This window comes from Saprolegnia parasitica (genome assembly GCF_000151545.1).
Source record: "Saprolegnia parasitica CBS 223.65 unplaced genomic scaffold supercont2.154, whole genome shotgun sequence".
Taxonomy (NCBI): domain Eukaryota; phylum Oomycota; class Saprolegniomycetes; order Saprolegniales; family Saprolegniaceae; genus Saprolegnia; species Saprolegnia parasitica.
In genome coordinates, this window is record NW_012156548.1 from 38684 (window position 1) to 54120 (window position 15437).

The 15437-nt window shown below is 61.4% G+C and overlaps 4 protein-coding genes across 4 annotated transcripts; 3 read left to right on the forward strand and 1 right to left on the reverse strand.

The window, feature by feature from the left end:
- Window positions 1-2095: 2095 nt before the first annotated feature.
- SPRG_15267 (hypothetical protein) lies at window positions 2096-3346 on the forward strand (the record flags this gene model as incomplete). The annotated part of the gene is made up of 4 exons (XM_012354309.1): window positions 2096-2305; window positions 2367-2487; window positions 2535-2910; window positions 2967-3346. The coding sequence occupies 4 exons, from the start codon at window positions 2096-2098 to the stop codon at window positions 3220-3222; spliced, it is 963 nt and encodes a 320-aa protein (XP_012209699.1). The 3' UTR covers window positions 3223-3346.
- On the reverse strand, window positions 3289-7230 carry SPRG_15268 (TKL protein kinase; the record flags this gene model as incomplete). The annotated part of the gene is made up of 8 exons (XM_012354310.1): window positions 3289-4034; window positions 4090-4273; window positions 4328-5052; window positions 5100-5295; window positions 5342-6018; window positions 6067-6444; window positions 6490-6924; window positions 6971-7230. 8 exons carry the CDS (start codon window positions 7228-7230, stop codon window positions 3341-3343), a joined length of 3549 nt encoding a protein of 1182 aa, XP_012209700.1. The 3' UTR covers window positions 3289-3340.
- Window positions 7231-9053: 1823 nt separating this feature from the next.
- On the forward strand, window positions 9054-9942 carry SPRG_15270 (hypothetical protein; the record flags this gene model as incomplete). Its single annotated transcript, XM_012354311.1, has 2 exons — window positions 9054-9667; window positions 9753-9942. 2 exons carry the CDS (start codon window positions 9054-9056, stop codon window positions 9940-9942), a joined length of 804 nt encoding a protein of 267 aa, XP_012209701.1.
- Window positions 9943-9973: 31 nt separating this feature from the next.
- SPRG_15271 (hypothetical protein) lies at window positions 9974-10783 on the forward strand (the record flags this gene model as incomplete). Its single annotated transcript, XM_012354312.1, has 2 exons — window positions 9974-10226; window positions 10278-10783. The coding sequence occupies 2 exons, from the start codon at window positions 9974-9976 to the stop codon at window positions 10781-10783; spliced, it is 759 nt and encodes a 252-aa protein (XP_012209702.1).
- Window positions 10784-15437: the final 4654 nt, after the last annotated feature.

Sequence of the window (15437 nt, forward strand, 5' to 3'; positions counted from 1 at the left end):
GACGCCTTCCGTTGCGAGACCCGTGGCCGTTGCGACGTTCGTTGCAAACGTAGCGACGGGAAGGCACCGCTGGATGCCGCCGTAAACCCGCGCGCACCACGCGTCGACCCAGGTCCCTGCCGGCACGGGATACGGATAGATACCGTGCGGGTCATGAAGGATCGGCTTCTTGGTGAAGCGATCCAATATATAGAGATAAATAGGGCCACGATACCCTTTCGGAATCGGTACAAGCGGCCCGTCGAGCATTTCCGGTGTGAGCCGAACATGCGACAGCCACACGTGCGGCTCTCGCTTCTCGGCCGTCTGGACCTAGGAACCGACCGTGAGTTTTCAGCTCGCCAAGTAGATCACACCTACCGATTGGAGTGATGCGGCCGTCTTGACACGCGCTGTCGTGACATGCTGGGCCAGAAATACCTGGCCCTGCCGGAGGGCTCGATGCAAGTCGCGTGTCGTGTCGAGCGCAGCAGCGGCTCGGGCATCGCTCGTCGCCAGCAGAGCACTGAGGCGACGAAGCGCGTCATGGTTGAGCGCGACTTGAGCGCTAAGGCGACGGAGCTCTTCGAGCAGACTGCGGGTGAACTCGCGGTGGCGGTGATGCTCTTCATTGTTCGTTGCCACCTGGGCGCTGATACGTCGAACTTCATCACGCAGGTCGCGTAGGTCGCCGTTGTTGACAGTTGTCACTTGGACGTCGCGTGTCTCGGCTTGATGACTTCGCAATGGCGGCTCGGGCTGCGTGTCGTTGGCCGCTAGCTTGGCCTTCTTGGGGCCTTCATTCCTACACACATGCAGCGGTCCATCTTGTTTCTTGGTCAAGTGTCTTCGTACTGTGCAGGCTGCTCGTCGATGCTGCGCTTCGTGTTGGCATTCGCAGCTGCCTTCTTCGCGGCCTTTTTCTGCTCCTTGAGCCTACGACGCAATGAATCGGTCGTTCGATGGATCGAGCGACGTACAAGTTCGCTGCGGCCTCGGCTTTTCGTGTGACGCGCATTCGGGCGCTGTAATACCTAGGCGTCGCGATGAGACAATACATGTGTGGAATCGAGACGTACGACGCTGTGAACTTCTCCTTGTCGCCGCCGCCCGAGAACGTTTGGGGCAACGACCACGTTGCGTCGTCGTCGTCCTTGGCAAGACCGGTGAGCGCACCGAGCGCTCGCTTCTCAGCGGCTGTGAGGTCGGTCATCGTCGTCGCATGTCGAGGCCGCGCAACGAGCGCAGCAAAGCCCTGAATCGGGACCGTCTCGTTGAGCGCCTTGAACCAGCCGCAGATGCTTTCGACGAGGGCATCAAACGCCAGCATCGTCGCTTGGTCCGGCGGCGCGCTTCGCTCGGCCGTCTTGCGGGGCGCGGCTGGCTGCAGCGGGCGGGCCACTCCACTACGCGTACGTCGCAGCTCTGTCGACATCAGTGTGGCCCGGCAAATTTGAGACCTGGATACCCAAGCCCATCAGCCCATCGGCCGCCGCCATCCTGCATACAAACTTCAAGTGTAACGCCAAAAATGGCGGTTTCGCCGGGTTCGATTTTTTTACCCACGACCATCGAACTTGACTATCGCCGACGCCCAAGCGCGTCGTGGGGTCCTACTAGTACAAGAGAGCGCGTCAAGGTCCTACAAGAGAGCGCGTGAGCCATCCTTGTCAGCGAAGTCGACGGCGGCGTGGACGACGTACCTGACGCGCTGCTGCTGACGACAGTGCGAGAGGTGGACCTTCTCCAACACGCGGCGCGTGGGCTCGTGGCGCGCGGCAGTTCGTGCTCGTGCTGGAGCAGTCGATGCGTTAATGCCGCGGTCGAGGCGCGCCGTGATGACGTGACGAGTCACGCGGCATCAGGCAAAAGGCAGGCAAAAGGCAAAGTGGGTCCCCCATCGCCGAGGATAATATCCGAAAATTGCGTTTCCGCTTGCATTTTGCATACATGTAGGATAGAAACACCCACTTTTTTGACCCCGATGCCGACCATCATTTCAAGAAGATCGCAATGGAAACCTCCCACAATGGATGATGGTACAAGATGGATTGACACAGGTTGGCACGATTCCAGGGGCTGGGACGTTTGTAAATCCACCAGTCGACGGTCGAGAATGGAAGGCTCTGGCGCTGCGCCCATGCGCGGGGTGCGCAAGGCGACGCCCAAGGGCCAGATGTCGGGCAGTGGCATGGGCCCGGCCATCACGCACCTGCCATACCACCTCAAGATGCTCTTTGAGCCCAACCCGCCGCTCGAGTACATTGCGCCGACGGTCAAGCGCAAGATGCCGCCGTACACGGGCCTGAACGAGCTCGCCAACCACGTACGCCCGTGTTTCGTCGCGGATGGCCGCGCTCTTAGCTCATGGCGATGCGATTGCGTAGTTTGAAACGACCGAGCCGCCCGTTCGCCACGTCCAGGAGACGCCGCTCGAGCGCCAAGCTCGTCTGCGCAAGGAAAAGGCGGACGCGCACGCCGTCGAGCTCGAAGCACGCAAGGCCCAATGTGCGCTTTCCCATCGCACGCAAGCATCTGACGTGGCATGCGCGTAGGGAACCCAGAGACGGACAAAGTCGAGCTCAAGACGGACGACGCGTACAAGACGCTGTTTGTCGGCCGCATTAGCTACGAGACGACGGAGAAGCAGCTGCGCCGCGAGTTTGAGCGGTATGGCGAGATCCACAAGATCCGCTTGGTCGAAGACGAGGAAGGCAAGAGCCGCGGGTACGCGTTCATCGAGTTCCAGGACGAGGCCGCCATGAAGGCCGCGTACAAGAACGCGGACGGCAAGAAGATTGACGGCCGGCGCATCGTCGTCGACGTCGAGCGCGGGCGCACGGTTCGCGACTGGAAGCCGCGCAAGCTCGGCGGCGGCATTGGTGGCACGCGTCTCGGTGGCGCCGCCGTCAACCTCAAGTATTCTGGCCGGTACGTCGATCTTTGTGACCACTACCGTCATCCTCATCCTGCTATTGTACCCATAGCGAGGTCATTCGCAGCAGTGGCCCGACGTCTTCCTACCACAGCAACGCGCCGCCTCCGATGCGTCGGGACGACCGGCCGCGGAGTCGGTCGCGCGGCCGCGACCCGCAGCTCAGTCGATATGGCGGCCCGCCGCCGCCCATGGATCGTCGCCCGATGGACCGACGGAGCCGCAGTCGCAGTCGCAGCCGAGATCGCCGTCGCCGCCCGCCGTCGCGCTCGCGGTCTCGGTCCCGACCGCGCGGGTACCGACGATAGACGATGATCCGTCCGCCTGTGTATCCTTCGTTACAACCCGACCAAGAACAGACAACACTACACTATCTTTCAATCTATATCATCGACGCATGCTCTGTCCATCTACAAAGAACTTCGTTTAACCGCAGAGGACAATGTCTCCACATGGCGCATCCGGCAGCATACACGTATCCCGCATGCGATGCCGCAACCGCTCGGCAATCGAGCTCGCTGTCGGGCGCAAATCGGCTTCAAACTGCAAGCAGCTGGCCGCGAGCGCTTGAAACCACAACGGCGCGTGGTCGCCGACGTCCGGTCGCAGGTCGCCGAGTGCGACGCGGCACTGGATCGCATACGGGTGCAGCGCCATGGCTGCATACGGCTTTTGCAGCGTCGCGAGCTCGGTGAGGACGACGCCAAACGAGTAAATGTCGGTTTTGGTCGTGTCTCGGAGCCCGCTGCAGTCAAAGAGCTCGGGCGCCATCCACAGCACGGTGCCAATGTCGTCCATGACGTCGTCGAGCGCGTCGTCGGCAACCGCGTGGGCCTCGCCAAAGTCGCCGAGCTTGAGCCGCAAGTTGGCGTCCAAAAGCAAGTTGGGCGACTTGATGTCGCGGTGGACGACCCCGTGGGCGTGCAGAAGTGCGATCGCTTGGGCCAGCGAGAGTGCCATGTCGCAGCGGGTGCTCCACGGCAGCACTTCGACCGGGTTGGGGATGTGAAGGAGGCCATCGAGGTGCCGCCGGAGGTCGCCCTTCTCCATATACTCCATGAGCAGCATGGGCCCGACGTCGCAGACGCCGATGCAGGCCACAATGTGCGGCGACATAAACCTACAAGGAATGCAGACTGGTATCCAAGCAAGATATCGACACGCGATCGCCATACCGGGTGTGCAGCTCGAGCTCGCGCATAAACTTGCGCAGTTTCGCGTCATCGCGCAAATTGTCAGCGTGGAGCTGCTTGATGGCGACCGGCGACGACTTGTATTGACCCCATGAGACCGTGCCGTACGCGCCGCTGCCGAGAACGCACTCGTCGACGACGACGTCAGCGGCGTCCACCAACGGCACTAAAAGCACATGTCCTTATGAGACGCGGCCCGAAAAACAATTCCGTCGCGTACAAGATGCCAAAAGCGGTGCCGGGTCAAGCACCGATGCGCCCGTCGTCGTCGCATCCGGCGCTACAATCTCGGGCCCAAACTTGGGGTCAAGGGCGACTTGCTGCCGAAGCTGCTCGACGACCTCCGACATCGTCGGGCGCAGATGCGGCTCGAACGCCATGCAGTCGCGGGCGAGGTGCTGATACCACTCGGCGCACGCCGGACGCAGAGACGGCGTGACGTCACCGGCAGCGATCTTTTGCGGCAGCGCGTACCGGCCGAGTTTGGTGTCGGCAAACGGCCGCTGGAGCATGTCGAGCTCCGTGAGAACGACGCCGAACGAGTAGACGTCGCAGGCTGTCGTGTACAAGGCGCCGTGGATGATCTCGGGCGCCATCCACAGCAGCGTCCCCGCAATCGTCGCCGAGGTGGCCGCGTTCGTCCGTTTGTTCAAGTGCTTGGCGAGTGCGAGCATGCCGAGCTTGACGTGGCGCTTGGAGGTGACGTAGATGTTGTCGCTCTTGAGGTCGCAGTGGACGACGCGGACCTCGTGGAGGTACTCGATGGCTTGGGCCGCGCCGAGCGCAATGTGCAGCCGCGTGTCGTCTGGAAAGGCCGACGGGTCGCGGAACTGCGTCATGTACGACCGGACGCTTCCGGCGTCCATGACCTCGAGCACCATGGACGGCTGCGCCAGGTTGATGTGGGCGACGCCGACCAGCGGCATAATGTGCTGGCAGCGCAGCCTAGACAATGTGTCCATTTTCAACGAAGACAAAGTATATGTTCGGACCGAGCGAGCAGCGTGATTTCATGGAGAAATGTCGCGGGCTGGTCGTGCTCGCCGTTCTGGCGGTACTGATTCGGGCGCTTCACGATCACGGACCGCGAGGCATACGTGGCCGTGTACGCATTGGAGAAGATGCCGCTGCCAATGTTGCGCCCGACGGTCAGTTGCGTCGCGTCCAACGCCACCAAGTCGACGCGATCTAGATTCGGGCTCAGTCCACATCTGATATCGAGGACCAGACGTACCCAACAATGGGTCGAGGCCCGTGCCTTCCAGGTGCGCTTCCAAAGAAGCTGCGACGTCCTCGAGCGACGGGCGAGCGAACGGATCCATGTGCATGCAGGCGAGCGCGAGATCTTTGTACCAACGAGGACAGTCGCTCGTGAAGCGTGGCTGCCGGCCACTGGCAATCGCACTCCGCGCCTCCGTGTCGCGCTTGATCTCGTAGAACGGGATTTGGTGCGTATTGAGCTCGAGGAGGAGAACGCCAAACGCGTACACGTCGCTGTAGCTTGTCTCGAGACCGGTCGCCCGGAGTACCTCGGGTGCGAGCGACCGGCACCCGCCCGTACCAAGCGTGAGCGTCTCGGCCGCGCGCTGGGCGAGCGCGACACCGACGTCGATGAGCTTGAAGTCGGCAAAGTCGCCCGTCAAGAGGCCATCGCCCGGCACCAAGACGTTGCGGGAGCTCAAGTTGGGCACGAGCACGCGCGCTGCGTGGAGCTCGGCGAGGCCCTTGGCGACCGCACTGGCCAGCGCCAGTTTGTGTCGCCACAGGAACGCGCCCGTCTGCGGTCGCGTCGTGCTCAAAAGCTCTTGCAACGGCAGGCGCGGGATTGCACTGCGCCGAAGCACCATGCACGGCAGTCCGTGGGCGTCGTCGCAGACGCCAAGCAGCGGCTCCACGCACGACGCCTGTAGCCTACGGAGCGCATGGGATCGAATCGAGTCGGACATGGTTGCTACGTACCCGGCGCGCAATCCGACGTGGTCCAGGAGGAGCGCGTGCTCAGTGGCGGTCACGAGTTTGTGGAGGCGGTAGACAGCGACAGGTTCCCCGTCGTACGTGCCTCGAAACTCGGCCACCGAGACCGTTGTCACCACTTGCTTCGGCTCGACGTGCAGCATCGATGGGTCCAGCCGGGGCAGATCCTGTGGCGGCACGACCACCGGTGTCCACGGCGGGAGGTCCCGAAGGCGCGCCGCGACAGCATCGACATCGATTACCGCTGTCTCGACGGGGTTGATTGGCATGTACTTGGTCACTCTTACGGGGACGTGGTCGTGAAGATTGTCGTACAAGAGCGGCGTGTCAGCGCCATGCGCCGCCAGGATGGCGAGGACGTCACTAGCCATCGGTCGAGCCATTGGCGAATCTTCCGTGCACTGATACGCCAGCGCGTGAAACCAGTCGGGCGCCTTGGCGCTTTCTGCATGGTTGAGGCCGCTCGCGTTCTTTGGGTGGGCCTCCCGCGGGGCAAAGGCCGCCAGCTCCAAAAAGATGGTGCCGAGTGCGCACATGTCGAGGCCCATATTGATCGGCGACGCGTCGCTCGTGTCAAAGAGGCCGCAGAGCTTGACGTCCATGCTGCTGTTGAGGAGCACGCGCTTCGTGTGCAGGCGCCGGTGCGAGACGTTCTGCGCGTGCAAATACGTGACGCCGGCCGTGATGCAGTATGCAATGTACGCGCGCGCCGGCCACAGCAGCGAGAGCGGGTGCCCGATACCCTCGAGGAACGTGACGAGGTTGCCTTGGTCCATATACTCGATCGCAAGTGTCGACGCGCCGAGCGAGCCCACGGCGGCCACGACGAACGGCGAGTCGAGCCTGCACGATCTGTGAGAAGGTGCGCGTGAGGCGTCGAGAGATGTACCGTGAGAGGACGCTGGCTTCGTGCGCCAAGTGCTTGGACCGCCCCAATCCGTAGCGCTTGAGTACGATGGACGTCTTGCCGTCGAGCGTTGCCGCGTCCATGTTGGGTCGTAGGCTCTTGGTCGTGACGATGGCGGTCGGGTCGAGGGCTCGGAGGCGCGCCGGTGGCATCGCAGAGACGCACGAGTCGGTGGTGATCGACTCGGTGGTCGACGTCTCGATCGTCGGGCCCGGGCGACGCGACGACGGCCTGTTGCCCATGCCCGTCGATGAAAATAATGTGATATGCTTGTGCCCCGGGGCACGATGGTGCAACCCGCTGGGATAGAAACACGCAACTGTGGAGTTGCTCGAGCAAGAAAGTCGCCGTGCATGGTCGCCGTATACCGGGTATTCACCTCGTCGATGGGCTGAAGACGTTGGAATTCAAACACCAACTGACGCTACATCTACTACTTCACTACCACACGGTCTTTCTGGGACCGGGCATCGAGTCTTGGGGATTTTTCTCTCGCTGCGTAGAAAGCAAGAAGGCCCGTCGTGGCCTTGTCAAGTGACAAGCAGAGCAAGCCACACGCCATTGTAAAAACGGAAACAAAAGAACGTGGCGACGCCGAGACTGGTGCGACTTACCGGTACCATTGCAGCTCGCTTACATTGATGACATGCTTTGGACGGTGCTACTCAACCTCTGCGGCTTGACGAGCGCTTGACATCTCGAGCTGGGGTCGACGTTCGGAGACCAGGCGCTGGTCAGCATCTGGACTCAAGAGTGCGTGCTTCTATCCTTTACGAAATGCAAGTGTCGACGCAGTATCTGGATACCAGCACTGGACGGCTGAGGATTCACTTTGCCTTTTGCTACGCCGCGATCAATGGCTTTGCGGCGCTCGTCGCGCGGTATCGACATGCGACGACGACCACACGGGCAGCAACGAACGGTGACGACCTGAGCGCTGAGGTGTCGAATCTCGTCGCGCAGGTTGCGTAGCTCGTGGTATCAGCGATTGCTTTATAGGTCCAAACGGCCGAGAAGCGAGAGCCGCACGTGTGGCTGTCGCATGTTCTGCTCACACCGGAAATGTGCGACGGCCCGCTTGTGCCGATTCCTAAAGGGTATCGTGGCCCCATCTTCTTGTACATTATGGATCGGTTTACCAGCAAGCCGATCCATAATGTACAAGAAGATGGGGCCACGATACCCTTTAGGAATGGGTACAAGCGGGCCGTCGCACATTTCCGGTGTGAGCAGAACATGCGACAGCCACACGTGCGGCTCTCGCTTCTCGGCCGTCTGGACCTAGGAACCGAACGTGAGTTTTCAGCTCGCCAAGTAGATCACACCTACCGATTGCAGTGACGCGGCCGTCGCGACACGCGCTGCCGTGACATGCTGGCCAGATATGCAAGGCTCGGCATGAACGCCCAGGTGACGGCTGCCTACGACAACGGCGTACTAGTAGTCCTCTTGAATGTGCAAGATAGATCCGAGCATGGCTCAGTTGGTAGAGCGTTTGACTGTAGTTGGTTATTCCCAGCTGATAGTACGTGAGGAGCACGGGCACCTAACCATGTAAACACCGATAGTGTCCTTGTGGTGGTCAATATGCCACAGGCGTACGAGGCGCCACAGTCGATACCATCGGGTGTTTTGCGCGCGCAGCGAGTCGAAACGACCTTTTCACATACTAGTAGGGGCGAGCAGTCGAAGAGCTGGCATTCTAGATTTAGACGCCTGCTAAGCAAGCAGTACTTATGGCCCCGCCAACGTACAAGGACAAGACGTACCTCGATGTCCTTTCTGAGCAAGTCCCTGGGACGCAAGTACGCTGCCCAGTGTACCCTCGGATCACGGCAATCGAAGGCCCGCGCGGTCAGAAGACGCTCAAGTGCCAACGATCGCGACGAAGGCTGTTCCGGCGGTGGAGTTCGAGGTCCCGAAGAGTGACTGCAAGCTCCAGATCGTGACGGCGAAGGAGGCGACGACAGCCCCTCTCGGTCACTGGCTGCGCCAGTTCGTCTTTCTCGCGCATGAAGGTCGTGCTTTTACCGGCCAAGTGCAATCGGTTCATGTCGAGGACGAGATGTTCACGGTGGTGTGTGATCACCAACGCGTGAAGGTGCCAGCCGAAGCGGTCGAGAGCATTAGCCCGGTCATCGCGATCCTCCTCTGGGGGTTTGACGTGTTCCTCACGCCGCCAGAGGAAGCCGAGAAACTGATGAAGCGAGCTTGGCGCACCCACGCCCGTATTGAAAAGCGCATCAAGGACCCAGCTGAAGGGTCGCGCGACTTGGCCGTCATCTTGGCGAAGATCATGCCCGACGGCGAGGAAGTGCCGGCAACTATCGATCTGGTGTCGCCGGCGACAGGCAAAAAGACACGGGTGTCGGCGCAGCACGCGGTCGACCACCTTTTCTTTTCTGTCGAAGGACGCAAAGCGTCCGAAGATGGCTCGGTGGGCGACCAGTACTGGGAAGATCCTCAGTTCGGTGACATGGTCGACGACGAACTCGAGGAAAGCCCCGAAAGCGTCCATCCCGGGTCAAGCGACTCGGAGGTCGCATTGAGCGACGACGACGCTTCGGTGCTGTTCCGGCGGTCGGCCAAGTCTGGCCTAAGCGAAGTCAAGCCCGTCAACACACCTAAGGAGCCGCTCAAGCGACCCCGCGGCGTGTATTGGGAAAACGGCGGCGAGCGGTCCGGAGACATCGTGGTGCGGACGCCACACCCGTCGGACTCGTCGCCAGCCGGTCCACAGACGCAATTCTGGCGTGGCGGTCAGCTCTCACGAGACCACAGGCCCTTGGGGGGTCGAGGTGGGCCCAGCAGTTGACGCGGGAACGGACTCGGCTCTCGCCCACGCGCGCCGCCTCGCCGGTCTTGGCGAAGCCGGCTCGGCCAAGCGCCCGCGAACGGAGTTCAACCCGAATGCGATCGAGGTGGGGCTCCACTGTTTGATCACGAGCGAGTAACACGCGCGTGCGAGCTCACCCTGTGCAATTGATGCACCGAGTACGCAAGACCAAGAACCTCGTCTTCTTCCAGTACCCGGTGTTGCGAGCTCTCTTCAGTTTTGATTTTGGGACGGGACGCCTCTCGCTACTGCATTTCCAACCGCGCGATTACGACGAGATTTCGGCCTGGGGCGAGGCCAACGGGAGCATCATGCAAGACTACTCATTGACCGCCACCCTCCTCACCGCAGTCGCGCCATGTATTGTCGACCTTTCGTTGTCGCTTTTCTACAACAAGGATGGTTGACGCTGCGCATTTTGTCGGCTCGAAAGCTTCTCGTTTCGGGGTGCAGACGTTGTCCAGTGGATCAACTCGGTGTTTGAGCAACTACACTCGGACATCTCCGACGATTTGTACGGAGACGATGCCACGGCATTACATCTACGGACGCGGTATCTTTTCGACGCCGATTCGCGCGAGCTCCATAGCCGGCTCTCGGCCGAATACCGACGACAATTGGCGACCGTGATGGCGTCATTCCTATCGCTCGGCGGGCAAGCCACGGGAACTGGGGCAGTCGCGCCGAAACCTGGTACACCCGGAGCAAAAAACAAGGGCGGTAACGCTCCAGTGTCAACGGCGGGTCTGGCGCCCAAAAAGGACGGCGTCCCTTTGTGCCTCAAATACGTCTCGAACCAGCACTGCACAGGGAAGAACACGTGCAAGAAACCGCGTTATGGTATCACGCGCGCGCATTTCTCGCCAACGGAGGCCTTGAAGCCGGACCTCATCGCGTACATCAAGAAGTCGCTCGGTGGTTTCAGCCTTAAGTTTGAGCATCTGGAGACGTCGACCTGAAGGCGCCGGTTCACAGACTCATATTGTAGCGATGCAGAAGCCGCTGCGTTGCGCCAAGTCGCATGGAGCGAATTTATAATAATATTTATGCAGCACTTAATAAATCAGCTATGAGGCCGTTCTCTATTGCTAACTACCGCATTGGGTTTGCGTCTCCAAAAGTCAAAACCACTGCTGCATCTTTGCAAGACGTTGTTGTTGTGCCGTCGGGGTTGAAAGGGCCCCCGACACGAGCTTCTGCACTGGAGGAGGATGCACCACTCTTCAAAGGCAAAACAAAGTCTGATTACGGTGAGCTTTTACAAGCCACTTCTGGGCTATGTAGACATTGGAACAGCGCCTATTGGCCAGTCTGTCATCCAATCACAGGACGGCCAGAGCTCGGCATAATTGGAGACTGCCACGAGGTCGCAACATTCCTACCATGGTCTACACGACCTCGGGAGACACATCGTCACAGGCCACGCGTGGGCGCTTGGCAGCGTTGCACTTGACGAGGGGTAGGGGGAGCAGTGGAACAGGAAATCGTTGGTCATGGCCATGTGCGTCACTTGATCAAAGTTGGTTGGCGCAGCTCGAGCATCGAGGCAGAGCTGATCGTCCGAAGCAAAGCGCGGGTGCAAATGTGGGTCATCCACGCACCACTGCTGGGAATCTTGAACGCACTGGTTGGTCGCATCAGCGACATCGTGGTACAGCGGCCCACGACCAGCGACGTGGTGGAGCACCTCGTCGGCGGTCGTCATGGGCATCTTGAAGCTGCGATCCACGGGCATCGACGCGACACGTTGCAAATGATAGGTAGCCGCGCTAAGGCCGGGCGCGACTACACCCCTTGACACTTGGGGCGCTGCAGCGCTTGGAGAGGCGGGGCTTGCAATGGCAGGCGCGACGGCAACCTTGAGCACGAGCGACGGTGCACACACAACGTCGGCTTGAGCATCGGCGATCACGTCAACCTCGCCGCGGCTTCCATCAGGTCCAACACGAGGGACCGCTGGAGTAGCAGCACCAGCCAACGAAGCGATCGTAGAGGCTGGAGTCGGCGAATGGGACGCACGAGCAAATGGCTCGGGGTCCGGTGGCTGGCGCGGCACTGCGACGGCATCACGCTCGGACCCAAATGGCCCCACGTGGAACGATAATTCTTCGCTACGACGCCGGCGATCCGACGCAAAGACGGCAGCGGCGTCCCGGTCGTTCTTCGCTACGACACCGGCGTCTCGATTCAACGACGGCGACAGCGTTCCGATCGTCTCTCGCTACGACACCGGCGCGTCAATTCAACGACGGCAGCAGCGTTTCTGTCGCTTTTCGCTATGACACCGACGCCCCGCTCCAACGATTGCAGCAGCATCTCGGTCGTCTCGTACTTTGACACCGGCGATCCTACTCAATGACGGCAGTAACGTTCAGGGCGTTTCTTGCTTCGGCACCGACGCGCCGCTTCATCGACGGCAGCAGCGTCCCCGTCGTTCTTCGCTACGACACCGACGGTCCGACGCAACGACAGCAGCAGCGTCTCGGTCGTCTCGTGCTGCGACACCGGCGGTCCGACTCCAAGCCGGCAGCAACATTCAGGTCCCTTGCTCCCCAACACTGAAGCTCCGCTCCAACGACGGCAGCAGCGTCCCGATCGTCTTGTGCTTCAACACCGACACTCCACTCCAACGGCGGCAGTCGTCTCTAGCGTCGACACCGGCGCTCCGATGCGGCTTGTGGCATCAGCGAGCCGTCGTCGGCTGTGACGGCTCCGATGCTCCGATGCGGCGACCCGCCGCCGCACCCTCCGGATGCCGGCGCGGCGACTTCACAGCAGGATCACGTAACGCCTGCCAGGCACCAGCGCACCGATTTTCAGCCAACAATATGCCCGTCGGAGCAGCGCTTTCGCAGCATCGGCCCCAGCAGCATCAAAGCACGCGCGCCCCTCACGGAGATCGCGCTCGATGCACAGGCGGTACCAACTGAAGATCCTACGTGTGCACGCGCGCCACCGCACCCGCCGGACACCGGTGCGGTGACCTTGCAACCGGGTCAAGCCGCGCAATCGCAGCGCCCGCTTATCGACTTACCCCCACAACGGCTACCTCCACCACAGTGGCAACGACACGGCGTACACACCGTCCTAGCCAGATCGGAAAAAAACATCCAATGCCTCGGCACACGCGCGTCGAGCGACCCGTCTCAGGCTTGACCGCGATGCTCCGACGCGACGGCTCGCCGTGAAACTCACAGTGCTGCAACTCGACGTCGACCAGCCATTGCATGGAGGCTCCGACTTCTGCCCAGGGATTCTGGCCACGCCACCTCGCTTTGCGATCACCCACGAAGCATAGCCCGGCCTCGACATCGACGTCAACGGGGGGCTACAAATTCTCACCACTCGGCGTATCGGACGCCCAGTCCACACGAAATCCGTCAGCAACGGCGTCTGGTGTCTGGCCAAGTTGACGTCAACTGCAGCCGGCCGGCCACATGGCGCAAGACACTCTCGGCGGCGCTCCTTCAGCCAACCACCGAACGACACCAGTACGGACAGCGATGGGCAGCAACAGGCCACACCACTCGACAGCAACGTCGAAGTGCTCACGAAGCACGTCACGCCGCGTGTCCACCACCGCCCCGACATCAACACCTTCCTCGACCTAGTACCTCAAGCATCACTCTATCTGGGGGCCGCGCGTGCTGAGCCACTCTCGATAACCGCGTCGAACGGGGACCGCAGTCCCAATCCGACTCGACACCGGTGCTTCCATGCGGCGACGTCCGGTCGGCCCCCGCTACGACACCGACGCCTGAATTCATCGACACCAGTAGCGCTCCGGTTGTCTCTCGCTTCGACATCGATGCTTTTATGCGGCGATGGCAACGGCGTCCTGTTGTCCGTCCCCCCGCTACGACACAGATGTTATGCTCCAACGACGGCAGCAGCGTTCCCATCGAAACCTTGACAACGGGGCTTCGACTCCACGACAGCAGCAGCGTCTCGGTCGTCTCGCACTTCGATACGGACGCTCCGCTCTAACGATGACAGCAGGTCGCCTCTCGCTACGAGAACGACGCAACGAAAGCAGCAGCGTCTCAGTCGTCTTGCACCTCGGCACCGATGCTCCGCTCCAACGACGGCAGCAGCGTTCCGGTCGCCTCCCACTATGACACCGACGCTTCGGTGCAACGACAGTAGCAGCGTCCCGGTCGTCTCTCGCTTCGAACCTGGTGCTTCGATGCGGCGACGGCAACGACATCCTGTCGTTCCCCGCTAAGACACCAACGCTTCGATGACATCAACCGTCGCCACCCGGGCTGGCACTACATATTGACGCGCAAGACCGACATCGAAGCGAGTGGCACGGCAAAAATCGCTCCAAGACGGTGTACCGCCGCCACCAAGCGTCGTTGCAGCGACGTCTGTCAACAGCACGGCGTCAAACGACAAGCACCATCACGGTCGCACGCAGCTGTCACGTCGCAACAAACGCCAAGGCCGATGATGGCGGCTCCGAAGGGCCGTAGCGGCGACGAAGATGCCGCGCTACGTCCCCAGCTTGGCTCCTTTCTACTACTACTGTCAGTCAAGCGACGCGCACACCGTCGCCACGCAGTCGACAACGACGCAGATCACCTATCACTGGGGCACCGCCTCGCCACATCCCATGGCAGGCAAGGTAATCAACCTCCTCTGCCGCCTTTGCTGGCAACACGCGCGACGCCTGAAAGGCTCGGGCTCCGATGGTTCGGGCGGCACCACGGGGCATCACGCTTGGGCACATACGCACCTGCGTGGAACGTCGTTGGCGCAACCACACTACCGGCGACGACTTGAGCAACAGGCAAGCTCGACGGTACCGCAGCGACCAAAGGGCACTTGATGACCGACGCCGCAAGAGCACTCGTCGTTGTACCTGGCCCGAGGCAACCGGGCGTTGGCACGTCGTCCGCACTTGTTGGATCCACCCGCCGGGGCGTTGATGCAGAGACACCTTTATAAAGATCGGCGTCATGCACAAGTTGATTGTCGCCGGCGGGCGAGACGGTTCACGCACTGGGTAGCACCGCCTTGGTGGACGTGGGACAACCCTGCATCACGGCAGAGCTATCCATGCTTGCTGCAGAACGACAAAACGAAGCCGACCCACAAGGCGTAGACCCACTGCCCCCATGCACGCAACCATGCATAGAAAAGTGGTGCGCGGCGGGGCGCAGCTCGAGCATTGGCCGCGGCAATGGGCGCGCAGAAGCGAAGCAGAGGCGCCACGTTGCCATGTGACGACACGGGCGGCACCACGACCAGTGACGCTGGCATCACGTCGTGTACCGTGGACGAAGTCACAAGCACGACGGGGTCATCGGCGTCATCGTCGAGGCCGAGCACTCGAGGCGGAGGCGTCATGTCGACGCACGGCGATGCGAGCGTCACAGCAACTGGAGGCACTGGCGCCGCGGCCACAGCCGCATGCGTGTCGACAATGCGACACGAGCGCCGACGTTCGCGTCAGGTCCTACCAGACGGACCGATGGCGCCGGGTCAACATACGACGACACGGGCGTCGCAGCAACCGAAGGCGCAGGCGCGGCGGTAGCGACCGCGGGCGAGACGACGAGTGCGGCACAACGGCCGACGTTGTCGTCAGGTCCAGTCAAATGGACCAAA